Raw genomic sequence first — 27,762 nt, 5'->3', positions numbered from 1 at the left:
TGGCTTCAATCACACCTATCCAAAACAGGCGAGCAGGAGGAAAATCCTGAATACTGATTACACTTCACTTACTTATTGTTCCTCCATCCCCTCTCCAGCAATCCTACCCAAAGTGCCGTCTGAAATCATTATTGCGACTTTCAAGATTGACATCCCGCCTCACTCCCAGTCTTTTCATTTTCCTTCTGGCCTGTTGTGTGATGTACAGCTCTCATTCCAAAACGCTGTCCCCCATATTGAATTTACTGTCGTGCAGTGATATGACACCCTTTAATAAATTATGGGATGGCCGTTTTGGGATGCGGAGTAAACTTTGAAGGGCACAAAGTTTGTGACAAGTTCACATACCCCCTGGTGTAATGGTGTCCTGGGCTATACTGATGACAAGCGTCAACACTGCAATAATATTGACATCCAATATCCCTTCATTTGGGAGCATATTTACATGATTAAATGATGTTGGGACATTATAATGTTCTTTCAGTATGCTCATATGAAAATCAGAGTTAATTTGCAATCAGTCTGAGTTATTAAAGGTCCCCCTGCACATGAGTAGTCACGGTGATGATGGCACTGAAAGGTGTTTGTGGGCACACAGTGAGTCATCGCTCCCAAAGAAAATGGAGGTTTAACAGCGCAGGCAGCCATTATCTCTGTGAAGTCCCAGAGCACAGTCCTCTCTTTTTTTAAAAAATGTGTTTACTCTGTCTGTTGTTGTCGCAGGCAGGGGTCATGGTGACTAATGACTCCTCTTTCTTCTCTCCCCCATGTTTCCAACGGCTGTCTCTGTGGGGTTCTTGTCATTCAGGTAAGAAAACTTTTTTGGTTAACAAATAGCCATTAGTAATTTAGCAAACACTCCTTAAGCGAACACATTTTTTTCCCCAGTCCTGACTTGGCTTTTTATGCACATCATGAAGTGAAGGACACTCAGTTGCCAGAGCAGTGCTGTGCACTGTCAATGCTTGAACAGTAGGGGGCAGTAAACACCAGTTGGAAGTTAAATCTGCGAGACAGCAGTCGAGCACCCCAACCCATTTCTACTCCAGTAGGTGTAAACCTGACCGCTCTTAATTAAACTATCTTATCCCCCCCATGTTACTGCCCCTCATACCCCCCAATCACCCCCAATAATTTACCAGACTGATAAACAGTTCTATTAACAGGCCCTTTTAATGAGCAGTGTATGCAAGTTGTTGTGTTGGTGTGCCCAGCAGAGCATTTGATTGGACGTAAAGCTGGCTTGCCAGTGGGCCATCCCCTCAGGCCATCATTTGATTTGGTCTGATACCCGACCTGACTGCTGTTCTCTGGCGCTAACGTTCGTTTACAGCAATTAGCTTTGCCTTAAAAGGGGGTTGTGGAAATATGGCATATTCGAACCACATACGCATGATTGTGTGTAGGAAGGTGTGTGTGCACGGACACACATACCCACAGTATGCACACAGCTGGTGTCTCTGAAGACAGGCTAATCATTTCATGCTGTCATAAAGCAGATAGCGCTGATAAATTGACTGCATTGCAGTGGTAGTAGTGTGCATTATTCGTCCAGTGTGGCTCTCAGGCAGAGCTGAGGAAGTGAGTAACTGGCCTTTTTACAAGAGTGCTTTGCATTTAGAATGGTGAATCTTCAAAAGGAAGCAGCCTTCACCAAAACGTTTTGTAAGAGTGCCTGTTCAATGCCACTCAGTTTCTAATTGCTGAGACCTCTTTCTGACTACTTCAGTCACACTCTTAGGCAGCTCCTGTCTTGCACTGTTTTCATAGATCGGGTTGCATTTGACTGTTACGGAAAGGAGTGCAACACTCCGCTTTCCCCCCACACACTATTTCTGTTGTACTCTGTTGAATATCATTAATGTGTAATGCTGTGACACAGCGGCTATAGACAGATGCTGTATATTATACCTGAAGGCAAAATAATGAGTGTGTGTCGCACTGTCTGCTAGCGTCTGTGCTTCTTGCTGACTCATGGCTGCTGAGCTGTGGTGTTCCCCTGCAGTGGGGAGGGCCCATCTGATAGCAGCACAGTGTCGGTACAGGGAGGCCTCTGTGCAGGTTTGTGTCTCCTGCAAGGCCCTGTTTGCACGACTCATCCCACATGCACAAGGGTAAACGGCAATGGGAGGGCCTCGTCTGTCGGGTTGGGGTGCACTACCAGCTGGCAGTAGGAGAGGTGTCCTCCAGCACTCAATCTGGCGCTAAATGAAACAAAACGCCCTCTCTCTGGCCCTCCCCCTCTTTAAATCAGGAAGGGCCGGGAGATGTTTCGGCCCCATCTTAATTGAAAGGTTAGAGGCGCTGATGAGTGCCTCTGGTGGGGCTTGTCCTTCAGGAATCTGGGCCAGTTTTCAGTTAGCAGCAGACAGGCCAGAGCCCATCCCTCTGAGCCCCCCACCCCCCAGTCCTCTGGAGCACCTTCAGTCAGCCCGCCCGTAAAAATCACCTGATGGATTAAAATCAGCACCAGCCAAATTGAATGGGCAAGTTGAGCACAAGAGTAGCAAGACAATTTTATATTACTTTCGAAGATATAAAAAGACCCACTATATCGTCTTTTTTCTTTTTTTTTTATCATGTAGTTACTTTGCCAAGCCTCTGCAGTATCACTCTGACCTCTGCTTTGACCTCCTTTTTGTTGTTAGATTTCTTTGACATGAATTTGGGATTTGTACAATGAGAAGATTGAGACAGATCAGCAGGTCCTGAAAAAGAGATGGTCTGTTTGTGTCTGTGTGTTCATAAGCAGGCATGTAGGTCATAGTGTGTTTGTGTTGTTCTTGATGAAGTATTTCCATTATTATCCAACACTTGAGCAGATAAGGTATTTTTAGATGGCCCCTATTAAAAAGTGGCACGTCTCTTGCTGCAAGACATCCTTCCTGAGGAAGATGTTGGTGCCATCCTTCATTAGACTGACAAGTTTTTTCAGGCCAGGTGTTGGTTCTATCCTCAAAGTACCGCCCCCACCCCCCCAAGACAACTCTGTGCAAGACAGACTTCTAAAGTTGTGCTGCCTCCTCAAGTTTAAAAGCATAACTTCAAGCCTGATGCCTGGTTACCATAAAAGTCTTCTCTGACTTTCTGAACTGTCTGCATGAAATGAAGAGCAGGGATTTCTCCTCTAAAGTTGTTGCTAATATTGACACTGTTTTCATGGTGTTAAGATTTACAATAACTTTCCGGTTTCCTAAGCCTTGGCTGGCTCCCATCTCGGCCGTCTGCAATTTCTTTCTTTTTTTTTTTGGCAGCATCTTTATTGTTTATTGACTCTGATGGTGGTCATATGTACAATTAACATACACCAGACTCACCTCAGACCCATTAATGTAAAGGAATTGCTGTGCATCCTCCTTTGTTTTAGCTCCAGGTCAGTTTTCATAAAGGGGCAAAGCATTGCTTTCTGTTGAGGTAAGCCATTGAAGGGGAATGGGAAATAGGCAATTGCAGAGTTTGGGCCAAATGGAGCTGAGTGGTGGTGAGTGGGAGCTTCCTATGGGTGCTTCACACTAGGGATAAAAAGGTGCTGGAACAGTAATGTTTCCTTCCTGATGGTGAACATGCAACACTTCACTGCAGGAGACCGTAAAATATACACATCCTTGTGCAGGAAATGAAGTAGATCTTTTTTCAGTGATGTAGGATGACATTTTAATTGTAGAGAGTCAAAGCCCTCAGAGGAATCTACCGAACCCATACCACCCACAAACAACTTCCATCTGGCGTTCATTAAAACCTGAGTTTTGCTTGTAAGAGGCTGCTCTCACAATAAACACACATCGTAAGTTCAGCCAGCTCCTGTCTAAAAAAAAAAAAAAAGTCAACGCTTCAAGGATATTTCTGCTCTGTTTGGCTCCGCAATCATGGGTTCTCCACTTGTGCGCTCGCCGACTTCCAATTCACTTCGAAATTGGAGATGAGAGAAAAGCAAGGTAGCGTGTGATAGAAAAATCTTGTAAGAACCACACAACTGCACAGAAAGTCATTAGGCTTGCCATTTCTTGCCCTGATTCCTGATGTGTCTAGCTGAAGCAAGCTAGGATAGCCATACCAAACTATCTGTTTTGTGGCCTCTAGTTTTGTCTTGATGGACTGGCTTTTTGCTGTTTCTAATTCTGCCCACTTTTCTCTCCGATGAAGATGGATAAGCTCTCCTCTGTGTTAAGATTGAAAAGAAAATAGTCCATTAAAGAATAAGGTTAATTATATTAATTTTGGATAGCAGTAATCTTTGCATATAGTTAGTAGTTTTATTTATTTATTTATTTATTTATTTATTTATTTATTGCTTGCTTTTCCAGTCCTGATGCTTGTAAACTGCTGTTCAAAGTTTTGTTTATTCTGCTCAGGACACTGTACATTACATAATCCCCTGCCGATAGCTGGGGTTCTGATTATCAATGTATGACCCGCTTACGGCAGCGTATGGGTGAGATCAATATCTACACCTCCTTGGGGGACTGTGGGAGTGTGTCAAATTTCCCTAATTCGTTTAAAAACAGTAATAAAATCAATGTGTGTCTGCCAACCTCTCCTGCTCCTCTTCCTCCTCGTCTTCCTCCTCCTCCTCCTCCTCCAGACAGGGATTTTGCTTCCCACAGCTGGGGGGTTGTAGTAGTAGTATCTCTCAGACAGGCTGTTTGGCCGGGAGGCCGGAGGCAATGGGATGGCTCAGTGTGCTCAGGCTATCTGAAGAGTGTGTGCTGGTGAAGAGCTCAGTCTGCTCAGGCTATGTGATGCAGTGTTTCCCAGAGAATTGATTTCCATGTGTGGTGGTTGGTTTGCAGAATTAACTTGAATGCAACAGTTTTTAACAAATTAGCACAGCTGGTTATGATGCTAACCAGATTTAAGCACAATTTAGTACAACCTGGAAAATCATTGTGTGGTGGTCAATGTTGATATTGTGGTGGGCCGCCACAAACAAGTCAATGTATGGGAAACACTGAAGAGCGTGTGCTGGTGAAGAGCTCAGTTTGCTCAGGCTATGTGAAGAGTGTGTGCTGGTGAAGAGCTCAGTTTGCTCAGGCTATGTGAAGAGTGTGTGCTGGTGAAGAGCTCAGGCTGCTCAGGCTATGTGAAGAACGTGTGCTGGTGAAGAGCTCAGGCTATGTGAAGAGCGTGTGCTGGTGAAGAGCTCAGGCTATGTGAAGAGCGTGTGCTGGTGAAGAGCTCAGTTTGCTCAGGCTATGTGAAGAGCTCAGTTTGCTCAGGCTATGTGAAGAGCGTGTGCTGGTGAAGAGCTCAGGCTATGTGAAGAGCGTGTGCTGGTGAAGAGCTCAGTCTATGTGAAGAGCGTGTGCTGGTGAAGAGCTCAGTTTGCTCAGGCTATGTGAAGAGCGTGTGCTGGTGAAGAGCTCAGTCTGCTCAGGCCATGTGATGTGCTGCTGGTGAAAGAGCTCAGGCTATGTGAAGAGCGTGTGCTGGTGAAGAGCTCAGTCTGCTCAGGCCATGTGAAAAGCGTGTGCTGGTGAAGAGCTCAGGCTATGTGAAGAGCGTGTGCTGGTGAAGAGCTCAGTCTGCTATGTGAAGAACGTGTGCTGATGAAGAGCAAGGGGGAAGCCAGAGCGCGTCTGCTAAGTGTGATTTATTTAGAAATGTCCAAGCGCACTGCGACTGCTCATCTCATTCCACTTCCACAGGCTGTCTGGTGACGTGATGACCTGGCTGGCATTGACACTCTCTCACACACACACACACACACACACACACACACACACACTCACACACGGTCCTCACAGTCCCTCATTAGCGTCCTAATGTATTTACTCTTTGGGGTTCGGTGTGTAGTCACTGGATGTGGTAGCAGGAGCTGTAAGTACGATGGCTGCCTGTTTGACAGCAAGCAATGAATCACCCAGCTGTTGCTGCTAAGTATGTTCATTTTTAATAAGGTGATAGGTTCCAGGTTCTCTTAGGTTACCAGTGACTGCGATATGGTTCACCATGGTTTACCTGGTCTTTAATTTGACATGCCCTGCAGTAGGCATTAAGTGTGTCAGCATGGCTGCAGGCAGTAGAGCGGGTTCCTCGCTGTAACAGGGCTCAAGACTGGCGTTTCTCCTTGGTTACACAAGTGCACCCAATCCTTTCTTTTAGGGCCACAGGCATATCATTGAGGTGCACCTATACGTGTTCTTAGCACTGTTTTGGTGGCACAATAATGCATTTTAAGAGTTTTCCCTTTGTCTCATGTGCATTGTCAGTTTAATAACAGTTAAGTTTCAAAGTTGTGATTTTGTTGAAGAGTACAGGGTGCATGCACACATCCCCCCCCCACCCCTCCACATTCTGAGCAGGAAAAGTATGAGTCACCTGTTCAGGTATGACACCATCCTGCCTAAGAACAGCCACTGCAGTGACAGATGGTATTGTAACTAACTGCCAAATATAACTGTTGTCCTTCAAAGGCTTGGGAGAGAAATATTATTTTGATGGGTTTTTTTTTTTGCTCATCGTCCATGAAGTTGCTCTACTGGCTATTTTTGAGTATGTCTGTTTGTAAAAGGAAAACTCTGTTGTGCTGTGTTCGTGTAAACAGGTGTAGGCCCTCCCGTGAGCCCCTGTGTTGCGTATCCCAGCACCAAAGCAGACAGCAAGCAGAAGGACTGCGACAGGGACTGCCAGCCTGGGCTCCAGAGCTTGTGTGTGAGACGCTCTGTCATTAGCAGGTCCCCCGTCGCCATAGAGCGGTATCCTGAGTAGAACCTGTACGCCTTTAGAGCTGACAAACGCAAGAGATACACTGGTGTAAATGCTTTTGAAGAGTTTGCTCTCTGGGTGTTGTGGCAGTGAAGCAGCATGTTGGGCGGAGCAATGCAGGGCACCCTGGGGGTGTGGGTGTGTTTGTGTGTGTGAGTGTCTTGAGAGGAGGGGCTGGGAGAGGAAGGCAGCCCCTGCCGTCTCCTAGTCTTAGGCTGGCAGCGTAAACAGGAAGCGATCTCACACACCCAGGGATACACAAACAAACACCCATCACAGTGAGTAAACAGACCCAGGGCGAAAGTGCTCCCCAAATCAAGCACAGGTGGCTGGAATGTTCCCCAGATGCACTCGTTTGGGGTGCCCTCTGGAAAGGAAAGCTGGAGAGGGGTGCCAGGAAGGGCTTTCAAGCTGGCTAGACAGCGCACTATAGTCCATTAGATAGAAATCATGGGACTTCCTTGGTAAACACTTTAACACATAACATTGTACACACATTGTTTATCTTATAAAGTTTCCTGTGATTTTTAAACTTTATAACCCTGGGGGGTATTGCCCACATGGCTGTGACATTCCGTTCTAATGCTGTCCTTTGATGGCGCCACAAGGCCACTCCTCGCCTTTGAGAAGTTGTTTCATCTTTGAGTGATCTTTGCTGTGCCTCATGAGTGAGCGCACGCATTCATCACTTGGGTCAGCCAGGGAGGCCAAATAAATGAATCTTCTTCTGCTGGTGCAAAGAGAGACTAATTAATATACACTGGACTTCTGAAACGGGTGTGTTGCATAAAGAATGTGTCCAAGGCTGCTGAAGATTAGGGGGTGCGCTTTAATTAAAACTGGGGTTTCCGCCTGCCCCTCAGAGTCTCTCGCTTCTGTAAAGACGCCTCTGAATGGCTGGGCTTCTGAGGGCCCTCTGACAGATGGGTGAAAGAAAGGCAGCGCCCCCCGCTCTGCATCTCCTGCACACTCATTAGAAAGCGGTCCAGGCAAGCGCTCGCTCTGAGCCACGCTCTGCACAGACACATTCAGCTGAGCGTTCGGTGTCCTCGCTCGCATGGCTGGCTTTTTGATAGTCTCAGCAATTTATGTGTTGAGGAGGAGATGGGGAATAAGTGATGACCCAAATCTTCCGGTCTCTGCGACTCCCACTGATTCCCACTCCCACCTCCTCCAGTGACGCCACCCTCCCCTGCCGGAGGTGCTAATGAGAGAGAGAGAGAGCAGAGACAGGGCGCTTTCTTTTGTGCAAACGAGAGAGTGAAGAAAGGACTGAAGGACGTTGAGCTGTCGAAAGTTGATGATTTTGTTCCTAATGTAGAGACCTCCCTTTATTTCTTTCATTTGCCGACATCACAGAAAGCCCCCAGTTCTAAGGGAAATTACTTTTTCTCTCCTGTCGCGAATATCAGTATTTTAAATAAATGGAGGTTGTCACTGATGATACGTTATACTGGACTGCCACTGTTCGCTTTATATGGGGTGCTACTACTCTACAACACTGATTATTTTGGTTGACGTGGGCATCAGTGCTCCCTCTGCCATATGTGTAACGTTACTCAGTTTGTCTGGTATTATGCCCTCCATCCTGCACGTACTTGGCATTTTCCTCTCTGCTGCCTGCCTGCGTTCTTAGTGTGCACACACAGGATATTAAAATGAACGCTGTCTGACCACTCCATGAAGTGGCCGGATGACTGGTAGCTAACGATCAAGTCGCGTCATGGCTGCAGTTCCTGAATAGCAATCAGCTTGCACTGAATCAGAGACAGATGGCAGACTTGAAATAAAATGAGAGTTCCAATGGGGGCTCATAAGGTTTAGACACTTTTAAATGTTAAGACTGGGTCTTAAGGGGAAGGCAGTTGACAGATTGTGTTGTACTTCCATGACTGTTCCTGTGACTGAACTCATCATGGTACTGAATTTCGGCACAGATAGTTTGAGAATGTCTATTATTAACAAAATGCATTTGAATAATATATTATGTGTGGTTATCCTTCATTTCACCTAGCCTGGGTTATTCTTCACTTGATTTCTTTAGCCCCACACCTGTGTCTTCCCCAAATAACACTCCAATAACACCAGCTGAATAAGGCAGTATGCTGAGAGAGAGAGAGGGAGCGAGCAAGAGCGAGAAGTGGCTGTGATTGTGACCCTGGGCCATCCATCAACCCGGTGGCACGGAGCCAGGTGGAAGAACTGACCATAAACACTTGTCGTTTTCCTGCCTTCATCTGAAGCATCAGCCAGCGGCAGAGTGCCACAACCCACTGTCCGGCCAGACCTCGGTGTTGCCAGGCAACCATTAAAAAATGGGATGATGGCTAGTAGTCCTCCGCTCTTACAGCATCGTGAGCCCTCGTCTGAGCTGGGAGCTCATGAGTCGCCTTCCTCCTACTCCACGCCTACCCTGACCAGCCAGACGCAACTTCCACACATATCAAATCACCCCTCAACCTCCATCCTAGGCAGCTGTGGCCTCAAGCTCAGAGGGACCTCTCCGAGGGCTTTGTCATTAGGTGTAGATACTAGACCTGAAGCAGAGAGAGAGATGCACTTGCACTGTTATTGCGCTTCGTGTTTCTGTGGGTGGGTGTCTGATTGTGGAGTAATAAGGATCAACAAGTTAGCCAGTAGCAGCTCTCCTTCACAAAAGAAGAATGCTGCTGTTCCCTAGGCATGCGCTTAATTTTTTTCTGCTCTAGCGTGTGCAATTTAGTCAACCCCCTGTTTTTGTTGTTTTAAAGGGGTGGAGGGGGGTGTCTAAGCAGAAGCCTTGTTTGCTTCCTGAATGGCTAATCTGCCAGGTTCATGCCTTGAGCAGTCTACTAAGAGGGGGTCCTTGTTCCGCGTCCTGCCAGGGCAGTCCTTGTGTGACCGTGCAGCTTGTGGATCTAATTTCCATACAGCTGGCCCTACACTGGGCTCCAGAGACGACAACTCAGACCTTCAGCTCAGGCAGTGCCCCAGCAGCCCTGAACCTGGCGAATGGGCTCCAGAGTTGGAGCTGCAGAGCCAATCACAGAGCATGTTGATGGGATGCTATTTGTGACATCATGTGGCAGTGCCACCTTGGAAGAATAGGTCAAAGTGGTACTTTATCTGAAGGAGATGAGCAAAGCATTCTACCCATGATTGCTGTGGGACATTGTAGTAATCTTTGTTCCTCCTGATGAAACTAGGATGGGCCTTTATTATATATTGCACCAATCATTCCAAGTAGCTTTTCTCAGGTTGATTTCTGAGACTGTTGTGTGGGGACAGCCAGCACAGACAGAATGTTTTGATTTGTCAAAGCTAAGACCTTGACATTTAGAAAAGTGGGAGTGATATGCACTACAGTTCTGTATCTGTAGTGTTTTGAGTTTTTCTCTCTCTCTCTCTCTCCTTCCTTGCCAGTGCTGCCTGTACAAGACAGTATGGCTAACAGCAGGAAACCTCAGAATCCTCCCTCTGAAAATTGCCTTTCGTTGTGGCCTGCACACAAGACTAGCTGTCTGCTGAGGAATGTCTATTTTTGGGAAGCCATTCCAGCCTCACGGTGCGCTTGGGCTCCCTGTATCTCATTTGCTGCGGAACATGGCCAGCTGGCGCTTAAGGTGCAGAGAGGGTGTTCATCTCTCCCCATGCTGAGAGGAGAGGGAGGAAAAGCTACTGTCGGTAGGAAATTATCCTAAACACTGGTGCCTGTATTTGCAATGTGTCTTTGGACTGGAATGTTGATCTCCGTTTGGTTTAGCCCTGCCACTTATAATGACTAAGGTGAAGATATGGAGGCCCGGAATGCTGCGCCTGATTGGAGAGGTTCAGGGAGAGTCGGTCCTTGTCGGAGTTACTCTATTTCCCCATGAGTTAAAGCGAAGCCAGAATGCCCGTTTTGCCTTTTTCTGTTGAGTCATTCATTTTGCGTAGAGTTTTTCTCTACTATGTTTTTAGTTCTCATTATCAGTTATTTTGATGTCTTGCTAAGTATACTGAAAGTTTCCTCAGTGTGTTTTCACATGATTAACAGCAGCTTAGCTAATGCCTAATTAGAGTGATGCGATTTAGCGCAAGGTCTGAACTCAATTATCACCATTCACAATTCCCCCACATTTTTTTTCCCGCACAATTCCCTTGTCAAATGTTATGCCTATTTCTGGTTCTATGAAACTGCAGCCAGGGCAAATAAGCTAGTGGTGAGCTCATCAGAAAAGTGTAAGAAACTGTCATAGAGTACATCACAGATGCAATGAGAAATATTTCCATATGCTGTGGCTTTAGTAATGGATGGGAGATGTGGCCTTTATTTGAAAACTGTGTGATCAGCATCTACTGTCTTCTGTCCCGCTGGAAATGACCTGTGCACAAGTTTCTACAGACTCCACCACAAGCAGTGATGTATCCGTACAGAGGAGAATGTACCTGTGCCAGTGCTGACCCACCACCACACCTCTCTCTCTCTCTCTCTCTCTCTCTCTCTCTCTCTCTCTCTCGCCCCCCCACCCCTCCTCCTCCCTCTCCCCTGCAGTCTCTCTTAGCAGAGGTCAAAGCTAAAACTGGCCCTTGCTCGAGCATGTTCAGCGTTGAGGCATGTCCCCACGGCTACCCTAGGCATATAAAAAGCAGAAAGCTGCAGAAAGGAACCAAATGAAAACAAAGCTGAAATGGTACAATATCAGCTGTGAGCTGCACAGCAGACGGCTCCCCAGCAGTAGGCCAGGCTCCCCACCATGTTAATACCCAGTGACATGAGTATCATTAGAGAATCTATTAGAATCTATAGAGGCTTATTTTTAGAGCGGCCTTTGAATCGGTTTGTGCACCAACACAGTACATTTCAGTCAGTGGCAATGAGTTGATTTCACTCAGTCACTCACTTGTGACTTGCAAGTGCAAGTTTTGCTACTTTATTTTTCTCATTCTACTGCTTGGTTTATGACCAACATGGCTTTTCAAAACCCCTGATGTATTGTATGTTCGCTTTGACTAACAACTTTTCCGAACTGCATGCAAGCGTTTAGCGGTCATCCACATTGAATTTTCTCTGTGCACACTGAGTCTGTTATTTTATTGTGCCTTGATTTCTCATTCAGTATAGCAGAATAATGCAGTGCAAGTGACAGAAGGACAATAGAAACAGGGTGGGTGCCCAACAAAAGTTTTTCTCAACACCTTGTGTTGTGTCGCACTGCACAGCACTGCTTCGCTGGCATCCAGGTAAGACATTCTAATTGAAAACGGAGTAATCAAACTGATTTTGTCGTCGCTGACGCTTGCTCACGTTGCATGCAGTTATACAGTAACATTCTAATTAAAAACGGAGTAATCAAACTGATTTTGTCGCTGACGCTTGCTTGCGTTGCATGGAATTACAGTAGGACACGGTGTAAATGCAAAATCAACCCGGCTTCTTTCTTTAGACAAGTACCTAAAATAGTGTTTGTGGTTGAGAAGATTGTAACGCTAATGATCTGAATCTTTCTATGTATCAAAAGGTAATTGTAGGGCTCTAATTAAAATGTTTATAGCCATTACGTCCTCTACTGACACTGACACAATGTACCGTCACCATTTTGCTGTTCTGGGTGTGGTGAGATCAAACACATGGTTTCGGTCATTAATCCTGTTCCTGACATTTCTAGAGTGCAATGGGACATTTGTAATGGTAGTGACATGGCATTTGTCATGCTTAGTATTCAATACAGAATCTTTGACCTTAAAATGGAGAACTAGGTCTAACAGATAAGCAGTTGGGGTCCTGAAGGACTGACAGGTGATTGAGAGAAGAGAACGCATTTTTAATCTAAGCACGTTTTTGAAATGCATGGAACAAAATTGCCCCCTTACAGAAGTGCGAGTAGTTCATTACCTCCCAGCAATTGCAGGGCTTTCAGACTGTTCGCTTTTCTGTTTCCATTTTGTCTTTTGCACCTGTCTGCTATGACATTAACAGTTCAGTTCAGTGGTCCCTTATTCAGCAGCATGTCCTTCAAGAGAGGAATGAAGTTGACAAAAACAGAGGAAAAAATAAGGGCAGAGGAAAAAATAAGTGTGTGTGTGTGTGTGTGTGTGTTCAGGTGAAGTGATAATGTGGCTACATGCCCACACATCCCTAAGGACATCCGTTTAGAAATACATTTGAAAACTGTCTGCTGTGGAGTAGAATTTTTTTTTTTTTTTTTTTTGTCTGGTTTGTCAAGCTGTTGAGAGAATTCATGATGAAGACCACCTCCTAGCTCTTCTGACAAGGAAGATGTTCATGACATAAGGCTGTTTTATGAGTGGAGCTCCTTGCTTCCTGTGCCTTACTATTTCCTCCGTCTGATGGCCACACAGATGTGAGTTGCTTGCTTCTGGGAGGATCTCTGTCCCGTATTCAGAGGCCCTCGCAATATGATGCGACTTTCCCCCCAGACCCCCTGCTGCTAGCTCACTTAAACCAAGCTATCCAAAATCGGATATTAGCCATACTGTGCGTGTGTGTGTGTGTGTGTGTGTGTGCTGTGTGCTTGTGCATGTGTGTGTGCATGTCTATAGTAGGTTCTTACAGACCCCCACCACACCCATCAGTCCTCAGCATGGTCTCTCCAACCACAGCTGAGTGCTCTATCCCTGAGCGCTGTCTTCATAACATTCCTCCAGCTGGTTCCCATCTCCCGGGGAGCCTGTGTGTTTACCTCCCCAGATTGGGCTGTCTGCCTCGGCACCCTCCGCCTGCTTGGATACAGACGGGAGTGGGACATGGTTTGCTTGGAGGAGAGATGACGGACTGTTTTGTATCTTCTCCCTCAGACTTGGTCCTTAGCTGTCAGGCCGTTTCAGCCATCCTTTGTCTATCCCTCTCACACTTTCTCACATCCACTCAAAGCAGTAATGTTACAATAGACTGCCCCTCCTCTCTCTAGTGCCAGCAGGGATGGTTTCTGCTGGTTTTCTGGCTTGACTGACATGTCAGTGCTCTTGCCCTCCCGTTCTCTTACTCTCATATAACAATTCTTCTTTTTCTTTATTCCACCCTGTTATTTTCCCCTCCTCTGCCCCGGCGGTATCATTCTCTCCTCTCTATTTTATGCATCTATTATATATATAGATATCACATGGTGGGCAGGAGTGGACCAGGGAATGAATGGGGTTTGTGCCTGATGGGCATCAGGGCTCCTTAATGAAAAGGATATCTATCCAAGTGTTCCAGTCCCCTGAGACATTACCCAGCCTCATAGCATTCAGCTCCTCACTCCCTCTCCGCTCTCCAGGTGCCAGAAGCGTAAGAGAGATTCAATGTCATAGAGAAGTTCATGTAGTTCATTTTTGAATGTAGTGGTGATGTTGAGTGTGAATTCATCATGTAGCCCCTGACATGACAAATGCTATAAAAGGACTTTGGAGGGAAAGTTGCTGGTGGTTGTTTTCTGGTCTTAAACCAAGTCAAGGGTGTTGACTAGAAAAACACGGAGAACGGCCGTGTGCTTAAGTGTTAAACTTTCTCCTGCCCTGGGCATGCCCGAAGGGGCTCATGTCTCGGGCGCTGATTCTGCATGCCTCTGGGCATGTGGGCCGGGCCTCCAGACGAGAGTGGCTGAGCACACCGCACAAAGGTTAAGTGTCCTCCCCAGACTGGATCTCCCTGGGTCGGTGATGAGACCTGTTAATGACCTGTTTATGGCAGGGTTCTCCCAACATTGCTGACCACCTTGGCATTTGGTTGAGTCGGGAGTCATTTTGCTTGGGGCTGTTGTGCCTTGCCAGCTTCACCAGCCCTAAGGCTTGATGTGTAACCAAGTGGAAGAGGTTGCATTTACAATTTGCGTGTCGATACCCTTAAGTCGAGTGCAAAACCGCTTCAGTTTGTGTACTCGATTACAGTGATTCAGTCCTCTGTGGACTGTTAAACATAAAGAGTTGTAGGGATTTCAGGGCTGAGGGGGGACCCTGGGGATTCTCTACCGAGGGAAGCTTCATGAATGGCTTGTTGGGCTCACACTGAAATGAACTTGAACAGGCATTAGAGTGGGATGTACTTCCTCTGTAGCTTGCTCTGTTGGGGCACCCATGCAGAAAGACAGCACGGTACTACTCTTTGAAAGCACCACCCGATATCTGAATATAAGAGTGTGGAAGGATGCTTAAAGTGATGCTCATGGTATCTGCTTGTGCTTGTACACAGTTTTTGTTTGTTGTTGCATCTTAAAAGCAAACACTATCAGTGTCATTGCTGTTGGGTTACATCAGCTACCATTGACCCATCATCAGATGTGATCTCTGTTCTTTCTCTTCACATTTCGTTTCTGAGCCGCTTACCCATGGTGGATTCCTGTCTGACTTTTCTCAAATGATGTATTTTTGCTGACACCCTACCAGACGTGCCTATTATCTTTAAATACCCAATGTTAAATTATGGCCATAAAATGCTACTTTCTTGTGTGTAATTGGAACCACTGTGAGCAGAATCATGACCTGGCAATATGAGTTGGCAATAAGTAACCAACAAATCTTAATTTCTAGCGTTACTAACCTTGTGCAGATTTTAATGAAAGGGTCTCTCTCAAGCCCCTTTTTGGCCATTCCAAATCACAGTGTTTGTCACAGTCCAAACATTCCTACTCTCATTTCTGGGGATAGGATCGCTCATCCTTGTGTGGCAGTATCACAGAATGATCAACAACCTGTGTTACAAATGTGCAGGACTGTACACACTACCCAGCCACGCTGTGAGGATGGCCACTGGTATTTTCCTCACAGCAGATCATTGCTCAAGCTCTCAAGCTCACCTGCCACCTCCATATATCATAGTCCAATCTAAGTGAGAAAAGGAAAGGGGGGCAACAGGGTATTCCCTCTCCACCAAATTGCTTTCCCATCTACCTTTTTTTTTTTTTTTTTTAACAAGAAAACTAAACTTGAGCACACACACATGAACTGTGAATGCACTCAGGATTCACCACAGCCCCTCTCAGGACTTTATATATCTGACAATTCCATTTTCTCACAAGCCACCCCTAACCCTAACCCTAAAACACTATCTGATGCAGAAGAGAGTAAATGGGTCTGTGTTTACTTTGTTTCGCCATGCTCGCAAGATCAGAAAAGAATAGCAGAGGTTTATAATAGACAGTATAATTTTGGTGGTTAGCATGAAGGCCGTCTTTTTCATCCTATTGTAGGAGACTGGTCTCCGAGAGGGGCAGAGTAGGGTTCTAATCCCCTGCGTCTCTCAGTCTACACCTCCCTGCCCTCCCTTTCCTCCCTCATCTAGCCCCACATCCATGAGAATGCATATTACTGTATTGTTAGCAGAGCAGCGGGACTGTAATTTCCGGCTATTTTTAACGGAGTGTGGCGCTCGTCTTCTGCCGAGCGCAAGTGTGTGGGCGCCTGTGTGCGCTGCGGTCCCACATTCCAAATGCAACGGAACAGCCACTCATCTCAGCAAAGTGCGTCACTGAACGCAGCGGGAAAGGTCAGAGCATAATAAGATTGGCCTCCACCAGAGGAAATGACCGGCTCTGCCATGGTAGCACCGTCCATTTCTTTCTTTGATGTCGATATGATGATGTGAGCACTCAGCCGTCCTTACACATGGCTCACATATATACGTCCTGAGTCAGCACAACCAGCCCAAAGACATCTGTAATGGAAGTGATCGGTAATGATAGCCATTCCTGCTCTCTCGCTTTTAAGCCAGAGGCAAGAGAGTTGAAAGCTCACAGATGTTTTTCATGCATGGCTGCTCTGGGATACTGCTGTGTAAGGCAAGTTGGTCTCTGCAGGTCATGCTAAGGTAGGTTGTAGGTTATATGAATGGCTACCAGAGGTTAATCACTTGGCCATGATTTAGGGTCAGAAGACAAGACTTGCAAGAAACTCACAGCTGCTTTCAACAGAAATGAACCATATCCAAATCTCAGCCAATGAGCGACGTTAAAAACGGACTTTGACTCTGACTTGGATGTAAAATTGCAATCTGAAATCATTTAAGCACTTTGTCTTTCCTAGTTTGATTCTATTGCTGACCATGTCATACTCATTTGTATGGCCATATCTTTGGCCCCATAATAAGATAATGCTCGTGAACAAACGGGCCCCAGGTAGTGCTCAAGCACAGGCTTCCCTCGCAAACAAAACAAGTGCCCTGCAGAGCAGCATCCACGTCTCCCTGACCTGCCTTCACTGAATGAGTGAGAGAAACTAATAGTTACATTGTCAGACAACTTCCTCAGACAAAAATGTGGATCAGGTCTACACACTAAATAGTCTCTCTAGTCATATTTGAAAATCAGAAACCTATAACATATTAATTTATTATTTCATTTCTGAGATCGTTACACTGCCCCTGGGGTAGTCCTGATATTTTTCAAAATATGCATGAGGACAGATAGTATGGTTTACTCTGTAGCATACATGATGCATGAGGACAGATAGTATGTTTTACTCTGTAGCATACATGATGCATGAGGACAGATAGTATGGTTTACTCTGTAGCATACATGATGCATGAGGACAGATAGTATGGTGTACTCTGTAGCATACATGATGAATCACCCTCTTTTGGCACTTACGGTGACTGTTGAATCTTTAAGGTTCAGAGAATGCTGACTGGGTGAAATCCTTCAGAGCAGCAGTGCGTGAGGGCAGGCCTGTGTTCCTGTGGAAGGGCACTCTGCTATTGAGGGGAATCGGTGTCACACCGTGGCAGAGGGTTGGGAAAGGGGACTCACTTTTGCCCCCTTTCATGTTTCACCTGGGCTCCTCTCCGTTCCATGGTGTTATCCACAGGCTCCAAGGCCTTATCCTACTCACCTGCTCCCTACTTACAGATTCTATTTGTTGGGCTTGCTAGAGGTCATTCACCTTTTGTTGTCTCAGCAGGGGTATGAAGCCCATAGGCTATGGGCCGGCAACTTTTGCCCAGGCCAGAAGCCTTGGAGTCACTTCAGTCAGTGCAGTGGTGGGATATGTTTTCACAATGCTAGCCAGCGGTGAACAACAATGTGCATCCACCTACTGTTCTGTGAAATACAACATGGTAAAGATTTTGTCATATGTGCCCCGACTATTGCCATTTCAAATGGAGTTTTGGCTGTCTCAGGCAAGGGAGTAAGATGCCATGGTGAGATGAAGGGGCTTCCTAGTTTAAAAAAAATGTGACTTTCCCAGACTCCACTGAGAGAGGTAAGAAGTCCCAATTAGATTCAGCTACAATGAGCAAGGGCCAGTATTAGTTTTTCAGTTTTACTTATTGCATTATTATGTGTTTGTATTAGTGTGTGAGTGCATGCTCCAATACAATTTGGGTGATTCTGTGTTCCGTAGAAGCATCGCCCCTACAGACCCTCCTAACCAAGACTAAATTGGATTGGGAGCATTGAGATATAAAAGAGTTGGTTAAATTGTTGGTTTAGCAGTTGTGTATTCCCCATTACACAAAAGTCAGGTTGCTTTAATACACCTTTAATTTGAGGCAATTTGAAATTCTTTCTCTCAGTAAAGTATGTCTGAAAACACTAGTAACAATGCAATGTTTAACAGATATTTTTTTTTCTTTATGAGGAGCCTATGGTTTTCCATTCAGTCATCCAAGTGATGTCTGTGTGTAAAAAACAAAAAAAAATCCCCCCTCCATAATACGAAAAAAGCCTGTGCATCATTCAAGTGAACAAGGTCCGAACACTGTCTGGTCTCTGATGGTGCCATCGTCTGCGTCCAGTTGCCATCTGAGTTATAGTGGGAGTGAGGGATGAATTCTGAGTGTTAATCAGTGCTCAGAGAGCAGATGGCATCATTGTGCCTCGGAGCATCTGCAGTTCACGGGCGCATTCATTAAGGTGAATGTCATCTGCCGGATTGGAATGCGGGACTCCATGCTTCATGGGCTGGTCGTCCATTCATTTACCAAAAGGCCACGGTGCTCTTCTATTTTTGCACTGGCTACGAGACAATGATGAGGCGGGATTTAGAAATGCCCCACTGCCTCAGAGGAATTCCCTTCTTAGAGTTCAGTGCCCCATGTTGGGCCGCTATTCAGTTTGCGATCACTTGCTTGTGGCACATTGACCAAGGCCTTTCCTCGCTCTCACATCTGTCATGTGTCTGAAGGCCTGGACACATCCATTTTGATTATAGCTGTAGTGATGTGAAAGAAGCCAAAATTACTAAGTTCTATCATTTTAATGGGAAATGAAAAGGAGTTATTATTTACTTTTGAAATCATCAATTGCCTTCCGAAAGAGCTTTCATCGAAAAATTTAACAGCTTTTATGTCAAACATGTTTGGATGGTTTATCTTGACTCAAGCTGCCAAAATGAGCTTTGTGTAGCTGTGAAAATGAGGTCTTACACAAGAGAACACTGCGCATTTTACCCTCTCAAAGGCAATTTCATTAGTGCCATGCCACAACACGCAACAGAGCTCAGTTGCAGACCATTCATCATCTCGCAGGCAAGCCCCTGTCAGTCTGACAAGCTCCTCTGTCATTTCAGCCGTAGTTGAGAGGTGAACAAAGTAAAAGATGGAGTATTAAATGGCTCCTTGCTCATTTAGGGCAGACCCATGTCTGTGTCTGAACGTTTTGGGAGGGTTGTCAGCAGGGAACGGGTTAATGCTCAGCCATGCAGCAGAAGGCTTTCCACAAAAGAGGTGTCTGGGGAAACTTTTGAAAGAGAAATACCCGTTCCCCTCCTGGCATGCCACACATTCCTCTCTGCTGTGTAAAGTTTAGGACTTCTGTTCTGGAGAGCCGTTTGGGAAGGAGGAGTGTCTACACACAACTGTGGGACTGACAGAAGCTTCCCACAACCTTAGCGCTCGCTATAGGAAGGTGTTGTTATGGAGACAGAGGAAAGGGGCTCAATGCCCAAGTCCTCACTTCTGTTCCTCTGTAGACACCTAAACCCACCACTTAGAGAATATTAGATGATCTCATTAACTTAACTACTGGGCACATGAAAAACTAACTGAAAACTAACTATATACAGTACATAATATGATTTATTATCAAAGATCACTCTGCATTGAAGAAGCTATGTATGTGCTCTCCCACATACTTCACTGTAAAAGAAACACAATTGTTTCTTTAAGCTCTCTGTGAGCAGTCATGTCCATCTCTGAAAATCTGTCTTGATGGTCACCTCGCATCTTAACATCTTATTGCAGTCGGTCTGCACCCACCCTCCCTTTGGGTCATTTCAGGAGATTGAAGAGCCTCTCTGGTCTGGAGTGCTTTTGGCAGATGGAAAGGTTTGCTCAGCCATTTGTCAAGGAATGGCTGGTGAACTTCTGACAGGCGCAATTTTATTCGCCCAATGCCACTCCTCTGTAACTCACACTACACTGCTGCCCCTTAGAGGAAGATGACTGGCAAAGAGTGGGCAGCCATTTTATGCCATTGCGTGTCAAGATTCTGCCTTACAAGTCCGTGCTGAACAGTGCCGAGTGAAAAGACTTCCTGACTGGAAGTATTTGAGCATAAGAGATCAATTATGCAACCATAGTCTTTGCTTTAGCAGAGCCTTCCGCAACCCTGTAGGACGTCTGTCCTGATGCTGCCTGTTGGTGTGTGGGGAATGATGAGCCCTTAGTTGCCCAAATGTATTGGATGCTCACAGCCGAAATGTACTGCTGTTAGTGATTAAAAGAATGCTGGGAGGCTGTTTGTGATTCGTTTTGGAATGTTTAGTACAAAATAGGACTTCAAATAGTTCCATTGTTTTGCAACTATAAAAGTATCTCATCGTTATCCCTGAAATTTTTTTTTTTCTCTAACCTCACACATTCAGGAACAAATTTGTATAATTAAGGTCAGCTTTTATATAACTGCTGAAGACGAGCCATTACATTACTCTTAACATAGCAGGAACACTATTCAGAAATGGTTCTGACTACATCATGTAGCCTCTTTGGTTCTAAATCCATTTGCTGTTTCTATTTTCTACTCAAGGAAATATAATAGATCACCACCGAGCCTCAACCCTTTTCCCTCTGGAAATGTCTGAACTTGCCAGGCAAGCTAAGGGATTGTTGCCAATTTTCACTCAATTGCAGGTGTGCCCATGCACAATGCTGCAAGGTTCCCAATTTCCCTTTGTCCAAACTGATGAAGATAAACAAAGGAGCTTTGTTGTGCTTTTGTTTGTGTTTTCTTTGTGGACTGCATTAGAATGAGGGACAACAGGTTTGCAACTTGATAAACAAATGTGGAAAAGGCACAGAGTATTGATTTGTAGCACCATAAATCATTAGTAGAATCAGAAAACAAAGCTGTATTGTGGTGTTTATCTACTTGGTTATTTAGTTGTGATTTTCAGACTGAAAGAATCATTTGGAGGTTGTTTATGTCTGCCAACAGCCATTTGCATATCTCCATGATTCCCAAACCAGGGCACCGCTCTGTTCCAATTTCACATGCTATTGGAGAAGTTTAGCACTTGGATCCAAACTGATTAGATTATTGAGTTTATTTAAAAGAATTTAAACACCATTTATATTCTTTCATGAATGGAAGGGTGTTATAATGTATGCACTGACGGTTTTTTTTAAAAAATTATATTGTGGTGGTAGTAATTTGCTACAATATGGATGCGCTCCAGTTACAGCATGAGCATTCATTCATTGCAAAATTCCACCAGTTCAGTAATTATGAAGAGATAAGGATTGTCGTCCGCACGGAGTGAACGGCAACAAGTGAGTTGCATTCAACACACTAAACTCTTTCTCGGTATCCAGCAAGACGGCCACACATTGTCGGATGCCACTGCCCTTGGTGGCACGGACGCGTTGCGCACACGGTTAAATCTCGGACTGCACCATTTCCCTCTCCTCTGTCGGGGAAGATGTAATCCGATCCCTGCGCGTGAGCCAGTGTAGGAGAAGCACCAAAGAGGGCAGGGTCCTGCGCTTCTCTCTCCTCACTCCACCCCTCCCCTTCTCAATCTCTTTCTCTCTCTCTCTCTCTCTCTCTGTCTCCCTGTATGCTCAGCTTCCCCGTATGCTCAGCTTCCCCATTTTCGTCGGCATCTTTCTTTCCGATCTTACTGTAGTCGGTTGAGGACAGTCGAGTGAACCGCGGGGCGAGGATTTGATTTGTTACCGATCCACATATGGTGAATACGTGGTGGAGCCATCTGCACAGGATTCTCCTCTTTGCACGTCCGTCCTGTGACGTGATCGAGCATGTCCACATCAGAGACTGTGTCGGATCTACCTGAAAGTACGCTCCGTGCGCGTTGTCAGAGAGTACCCACTAGGCAGACCTATTTGAGCTACAGCAATTTACAGTAAAGGAAACCAACCACACCGGATTACAACGATGGGGTTCTACGGCACTTTAAAGATGATCTTCTATAAAGTGAGTAGGATTTCATAATCACACTTTCGTCAGTTTGTGATCTATTTTCGGTCGTGATTGACATTTTTGAAGATGTAAAAATGGTTGAGAGAGCACCGGCAGACCTGCGGCACCGCAACATCTGCAGATTCCAATGGCACTGCAGGAATATTAATGCTGTCGGACTCGAGTCCTTTGACTATTTGTAAAATACGATGCCATATGATTATTTGGATACATTATTAAGCCTGCAAATTCGCAACTTTATCGGAAATTATTTGGGTTCTCCAAAATACCATTAGTTTGTATTTGTGCGTGCATTTCAACGGATGTGTGTCGTGGTAACACGGACGTCTGCGAATTGTATACAGTGCTGTTTGAAGTGGCGTGACCATCGCACAAATGCAGTTGCACCTGTTTCTAACACGGATTCAAGGAAGCCGCAGCTGAGCTTCATCCTGTGTCCTCATATACACAAATTGCAATAGTGATCGCTCGGCATCTTAATGTAAAGCCTTTGCCTCGTGCCAACCAGTGTGCGAAAGATGTGATCGACTGCAAATGATTAGGCTACATGAGGAACAGAGCAGCCATCAAAGCACGTTAGTGAAACGAGTCTTGGACTAAAGTGGTTTCATCCCATCAGCTGCTGTGATGTTCCTTTTAATCATGTTTATCTGTTTCGTTAGAACTGTTACTTTGTTGAATCAATTAAACTCTTCAATTTCATTTACGCTGGGAGATGTAGGCTATGAAATTGTTGGATAGGGCTGTTGCGTTTTTGTTAAACCTGCCTGTTGAAGCATATCATCCCTATGTTGTGTCTTCATATCCGTATTAGATAATGGGTTACTGTGTCAAACTATTTATGTAGGTAACTTATAGGGGACCCTGCCATGCAGTTGACCTCTGCAAAGAAAATTGGTGAAAATTCTACCGACGCAACTGATGCGAGTGAAGGGAAAAACGGACCTCAGGGAGAGCGATCCTCTTTCTAGTGCATTATACGCAGGTTTCGCACACAATGCAAGAATTTCAAAGTAGCGATGACATTGTCAGTGATCCGTTTAATCATTCCAATCTTAACGAATTGAGGCCTGAGATTAGATATACCCACATCGGTTTGAAATAAACAATAATGCTGTGGAGTGCCTTGCAGCTCACAGTTTGACCAACACATGTTCACATAAGATCTAAAATATGCAAATATTTTTAATACATATTTTATCTTATTTCTCGGCTTAGTGGTTTTTTTTTTTTTTTGTAGCTAGATTATTTGGATTGTAGAAAAAGCAGGGTTTCTCAGTAATCAGGAAGCGGCATGCCCAAAATTTTCAAATGGGCTGTGATTTATTCAAGGACTGGCATTTCAGATAATAACTGATGTGCATGTTGTTGTCTCATCTGGATGCAAAACAACTCTGATCTTACGTGAATTCTTGTTGTGTACTTGCCTTGCCTTTGAATGGATGGTTCTTCATCACTGTCACAAGACCCATGATTTCAAAAAACAATATAAATTAAAGTCTAATTTTCTCTCAAGTTGTCTACTGTGCAACAATAGAAGCAAACAAGAAGAAAGGTTGAGTTTGTAGTGTGATTACCAGTGGTTTGCAAACACTGTCTTCTCTGCTCATCTCAGGTTTCCCTTTCCCACAGTGTAAAACCAGTGCTCTTTTATCCGGACTGCCAATATAACAATATTGTTCTCTCTCTCTCTCTAACCCCCCCATCCTTCCCTCCCTCTTCCTAGTATACTCGCGCAGCTTTTCACTCTTTAGCCTGTGAGTGCATGCGTTTATTTGCACTATTTACTCGGTCATTGCACGGCCAATGCAGTGGTCTCACCATTTAGTCGAACAAGATTGTTGGTTGGAACAAGCAAATACACAATCATTTAATAAAAATATATATATATGCCACCTCCTCCTCCTTATAAAATATATATATATGCCACCTCCTCAAGGACAGAAACTTAGATGAGATACAGTATTTCTTTAATTATAAACAGCTTTTTTTCTTGCCTCATCATTTATTTTCTACCACCTGATTAATCTTATTACCTTGTTGTGCTATAGGCTATAGTTTCTTAATTAAGCCTTTAGTGTGGACATAGTGATTTGTGATGATTCCTCTCCAATCCAAGCTATTTTCAGTCAGTGGCCCCCATCACTCCATTGATCTTCAGTGCTTCTCTGTGATTTTCATCAGTGTATTCCATAATTTACTCTCTGGTGCCTGTGAGTCTTGATCCATCGCTCCCTCTCTTTCCACTGGCTTTAATGTAGTGAAGCCCTCAGCAGGGTGTTTGCATCAGAAAACGCTTCACAGCAATGCTTCACCCCCCCTCCCCGGCCTCACCAGGCCAGTAATCATGCAGGAGCGGTAAAAGTCCCCTTACGAGTCACCATTCATCAGATGTCATTACTGGGGGATCTGTGCATGTTTATCATGCTGTTTAAGTATTGTGTCGCACTACTACCATGAGAAATGTAAGCTCTAGCTAGGAAATGCATCCATTCTGCTATTGCAAGAGGGCTGGACACAGGCTTGTTCATCTGTGTGGGGCTTGCGTGCACCTAACAGCCCAATTTTCATGTGATAATTGGAATTGTCTCACATATATCCTGGGGCACTGCCTGCTCCTTGTGAGCCGGATGAAAGGGTGATCATGAATCAAGCAGTGTTTGCGGCCCCTCTTTCAGTCCCTCCCTGAAAGCCTGTTTATTTCGACGCAGGCTCCATTTGAAGCATTGTCCTTACCGAAAATAGTTTTATTCAAATGTGGTTTTTCGGTCTTGGACCGTGACTGTGGACACTGAGGCCTTGTTTCACAGACTGGATGTCTTGGTAACCAGGGTGGTGCTATGCACAGAAGCGCGAGAGCGATTGCTTGTGTGTTTGGAAGCGAGAGAGAGAAGACCAGAAGGAGGACAGTAAAGAATGGGGTTGCTCTATTTCTTTCCTCCCTCAGCTGCAGTATAAATCAAGCTGCTCTCATGGCTGCGAACGATGCAGCCAGGGCCCACTGTGCCCCTCATTATCACCCCCCCAATCGTGCGTGTGTGTGTGTGTGTGTGTGTGTGTGTGTGCGCAGCCATGCCACAGTCCAATCAGAGACCCGCCCTGGTAGCGGACCTACAGTAAGCATCAGACCACCCAGAGTCCTGTTCTCTCTGCCCTCCCGGCTGCTTGGCTGGCACCAGGCACTCACGCTGTTGCAGTACACAGAGGCCCAGCCTGCACAGAGCAGCGTGACCTTTTATCTGCATGTATGAGGAGTCAAAGGCTCCACGCCCCACTGTAATCATATTGATTCACACCGCACGCTCCACAAAGACGGCGGTGACGCGGTCAGAAGCCTCATGAAGAATACATCGTAATGACAATCTCCACCAGCGTGGCCGTGGAGCTTGCTGTCTGTGGTCTCAATTAATTGATTTATTTCCCTCTGTCTGCCATGGTGCAAGAATTGATTTAAACTGTTCAAGCAAAGAATGGTTCTTCTGTGTGGTATGGTGTTGGGAGTCCTCTGCCTGTTATTGCCCAGAGCTAAATGCTGTCTCTATCCTCCTCTTGCAGATGAAGAGAAAGTTGGACCATGGTCCAGAGGTCCGATCTTTCCCTTCAGGGAAGAAGCCCTGCAAAGGCCCAGATTACTCGAGGTAAGACAAAAATTATTCTTTATTCTTGGGTTTAAAAAGTAAATAGATACCTTAAAAAATGACTCGTTTGGGTTGTTTGAACTTATGAAATATGTAGTATAAGTATACTCTTTTGATCCCGTGAGGGAAATTTGGTCTCTGCATTTATCCCAATCCGTGAATTAGTGAAACACACTCAGCACACAGTGAACACACAGTGAGGTGAAGCACACACTAATCCCGGCGCAGTGAGCTGCCTGCAACAACAGCGGCGCTCGGGGAGCAGTGAGGGGTTAGGTGCCTTGCTCAAGGGCACTTCAGCCGTTCCTACTGGTCGGGGTTAGAACCGGCAACCCTCCGCTTGATGTTAGTCTGGTTGTAGATCAGAGCACCGTGTGCCACAGCATCAAGTGTTGTGTTGTTAGGCAATCTGTGATCCTTCTCATCAGATAAACCAGTGCAAGCAGCAGCAGCTGCTTCTCAGGCATGGACTTGAGCAGGCTGATCCAGGCCCTCCCCTGAGTGGCTGGCATCTCAAGTGTGCGCGCCACACACTCATTCCTGGCCACCTACTGACTGTATCCTCTGCGCCTCTCAATCAAGTGGCCTGCTGGCTGCAGCTGGCTGGTAGTTGCACAGCCTTGGCTCCTGTCTCTCTCTGAAATCCCATTAAAGATGAATCCATTATGGAGCAGACCTTGCCTGCTCCCATGAAGATTGTCACTAAGCAGGATGGATCCAGCCCCTGAAATTGTGCCGTTGAATATTTTCATTTTTTCGTCTCTTGACACAGTGATGATATAGCCTTTGAAGTTGTCTGCAGCCTGAAGTTTAAAGCTCAGGGCCGCAGCCTGCTGATACCAAGAATGGTTCGTCTGGCAGCATACTCACTTTGAAGTCCCCTAGTGAACGGATCCAGCAAACCAGTGTAGCAAACAAGCTATGCAAACGTCATGCAAAAAAATCATGCATAGGCCATCAAGCACCATCCAGGGAGGTCTAATGAACCTCAGAAGCGATGGTGAAAGGCTAGCTGAAAAACACAAAATTGGCACTCAGTATGTAGATGGCCTTGTGTGGCAAATAAAGAAGGGCATTGTCTGGCCCCAGTGTTGGCGGTGGGGCAGTGGCGAGGCGGTGTGGTGTGGGTGCTCGGACGGGCCAGTCGTGAGCTCTTGGCTCCGATTCAGGCTGCTCAGCTCATTAGTCGTGGACGCGGAGCGTTTCCCACCACCCAGCCTTTTGTAGTGGCGGCACAGTTGTGATTAAATGCGGCATCAGATATCCACACAGGCTGCCGCAGCTCATCCCGCTCTGCGCTCTGCTAATGATTCACACACACACACACACACACACACACACACACACACACACACACACACACACACACACACACACACACACACACATCTCTGTAGGCTCAGCTCCCAAACAAACTCTTCTGTGAGGAAGTGCTTTTAGTGCATTACTTTCAATGGTCCTTCCTCGCCTTTTGATGCCCATAGCATAGACAGTTATTTCTCCACAGTCAGTGTTAGCCAGTACCCAGATAAACATGTTGGAGTGGTGCACAGGTGGAAGTAGCGTTGTGTTTGTCTCGTCTCCGCAGCCCCACAGGGCTCGTCCCGTACCCTGCCACTCCCACAACGTTTGGGGACCTGCGGGCGGCCAACGGCCAGGGCCAGCAGCGCCGCCGCATCACCTCCATCCAGCCCCCCAGCGGCCTGCAGGAATGGCTCCGCACCTTTCAGGTGAGTACACCCTACGCCACTGGCGCCTCACCCCCACACACACCTCACGTCAGCCAGTGGGGTCCTCAGACGAGCGAGCTCCAAGCAGTTGGCACGTTCTCACGCGGGTTTCATCAAATGCGAAAGCGCTCTGCCGCCACAGGAAAATGAGCTGTTCAGGCTCATTAGAGCTCATTTGCAGCCTTGGCCTTGGTGGCCACACCACAGCTGTGCTCAGCTTCAACCTGTCTTGACTGAGAGGGTGGGATTTGGACTTAAACAAAAAAAAAACAATTAGATGGAGTTTCTCACACATTGTTTAATATGTCTAAGTAAAAGTGACATATGTTCCTGGTATTTTTCTATGAATTGTATCAC

The 27,762-nt window shown here is 45.8% G+C and overlaps 1 protein-coding gene across 5 annotated transcripts in view; it reads left to right on the top strand.

The window, feature by feature from the left end:
• fbxw7 (F-box and WD repeat domain containing 7) overlaps positions 1-27,762 on the top strand; it is an 81,388-nt gene that overhangs the window by 33,494 nt on the left and 20,132 nt on the right. For 4 of the 5 annotated variants that reach the window (XM_048242360.1, XM_048242343.1, XM_048242350.1 and 1 more), the window contains exons 2-3: positions 25,593-25,675; positions 27,264-27,405. In XM_048242360.1, coding sequence (XP_048098317.1) covers positions 25,593-25,675; positions 27,264-27,405 — 225 coding nt within the window. Of the gene's footprint in view, positions 1-21,549; positions 22,032-25,592; positions 25,676-27,263; positions 27,406-27,762 lie in introns of those variants that run through there. The other variant, XM_048242380.1, reaches the window with a different exon arrangement.

Source organism: Alosa alosa, chromosome 1 (genome assembly GCF_017589495.1).
Source record: "Alosa alosa isolate M-15738 ecotype Scorff River chromosome 1, AALO_Geno_1.1, whole genome shotgun sequence".
In the NCBI taxonomy this organism is placed as follows: Eukaryota; Metazoa; Chordata; class Actinopteri; order Clupeiformes; family Clupeidae; genus Alosa; species Alosa alosa.
Note: the sequence above shows the minus strand (reverse complement) of the source record. Positions and strands in the feature narration are given on the sequence as shown.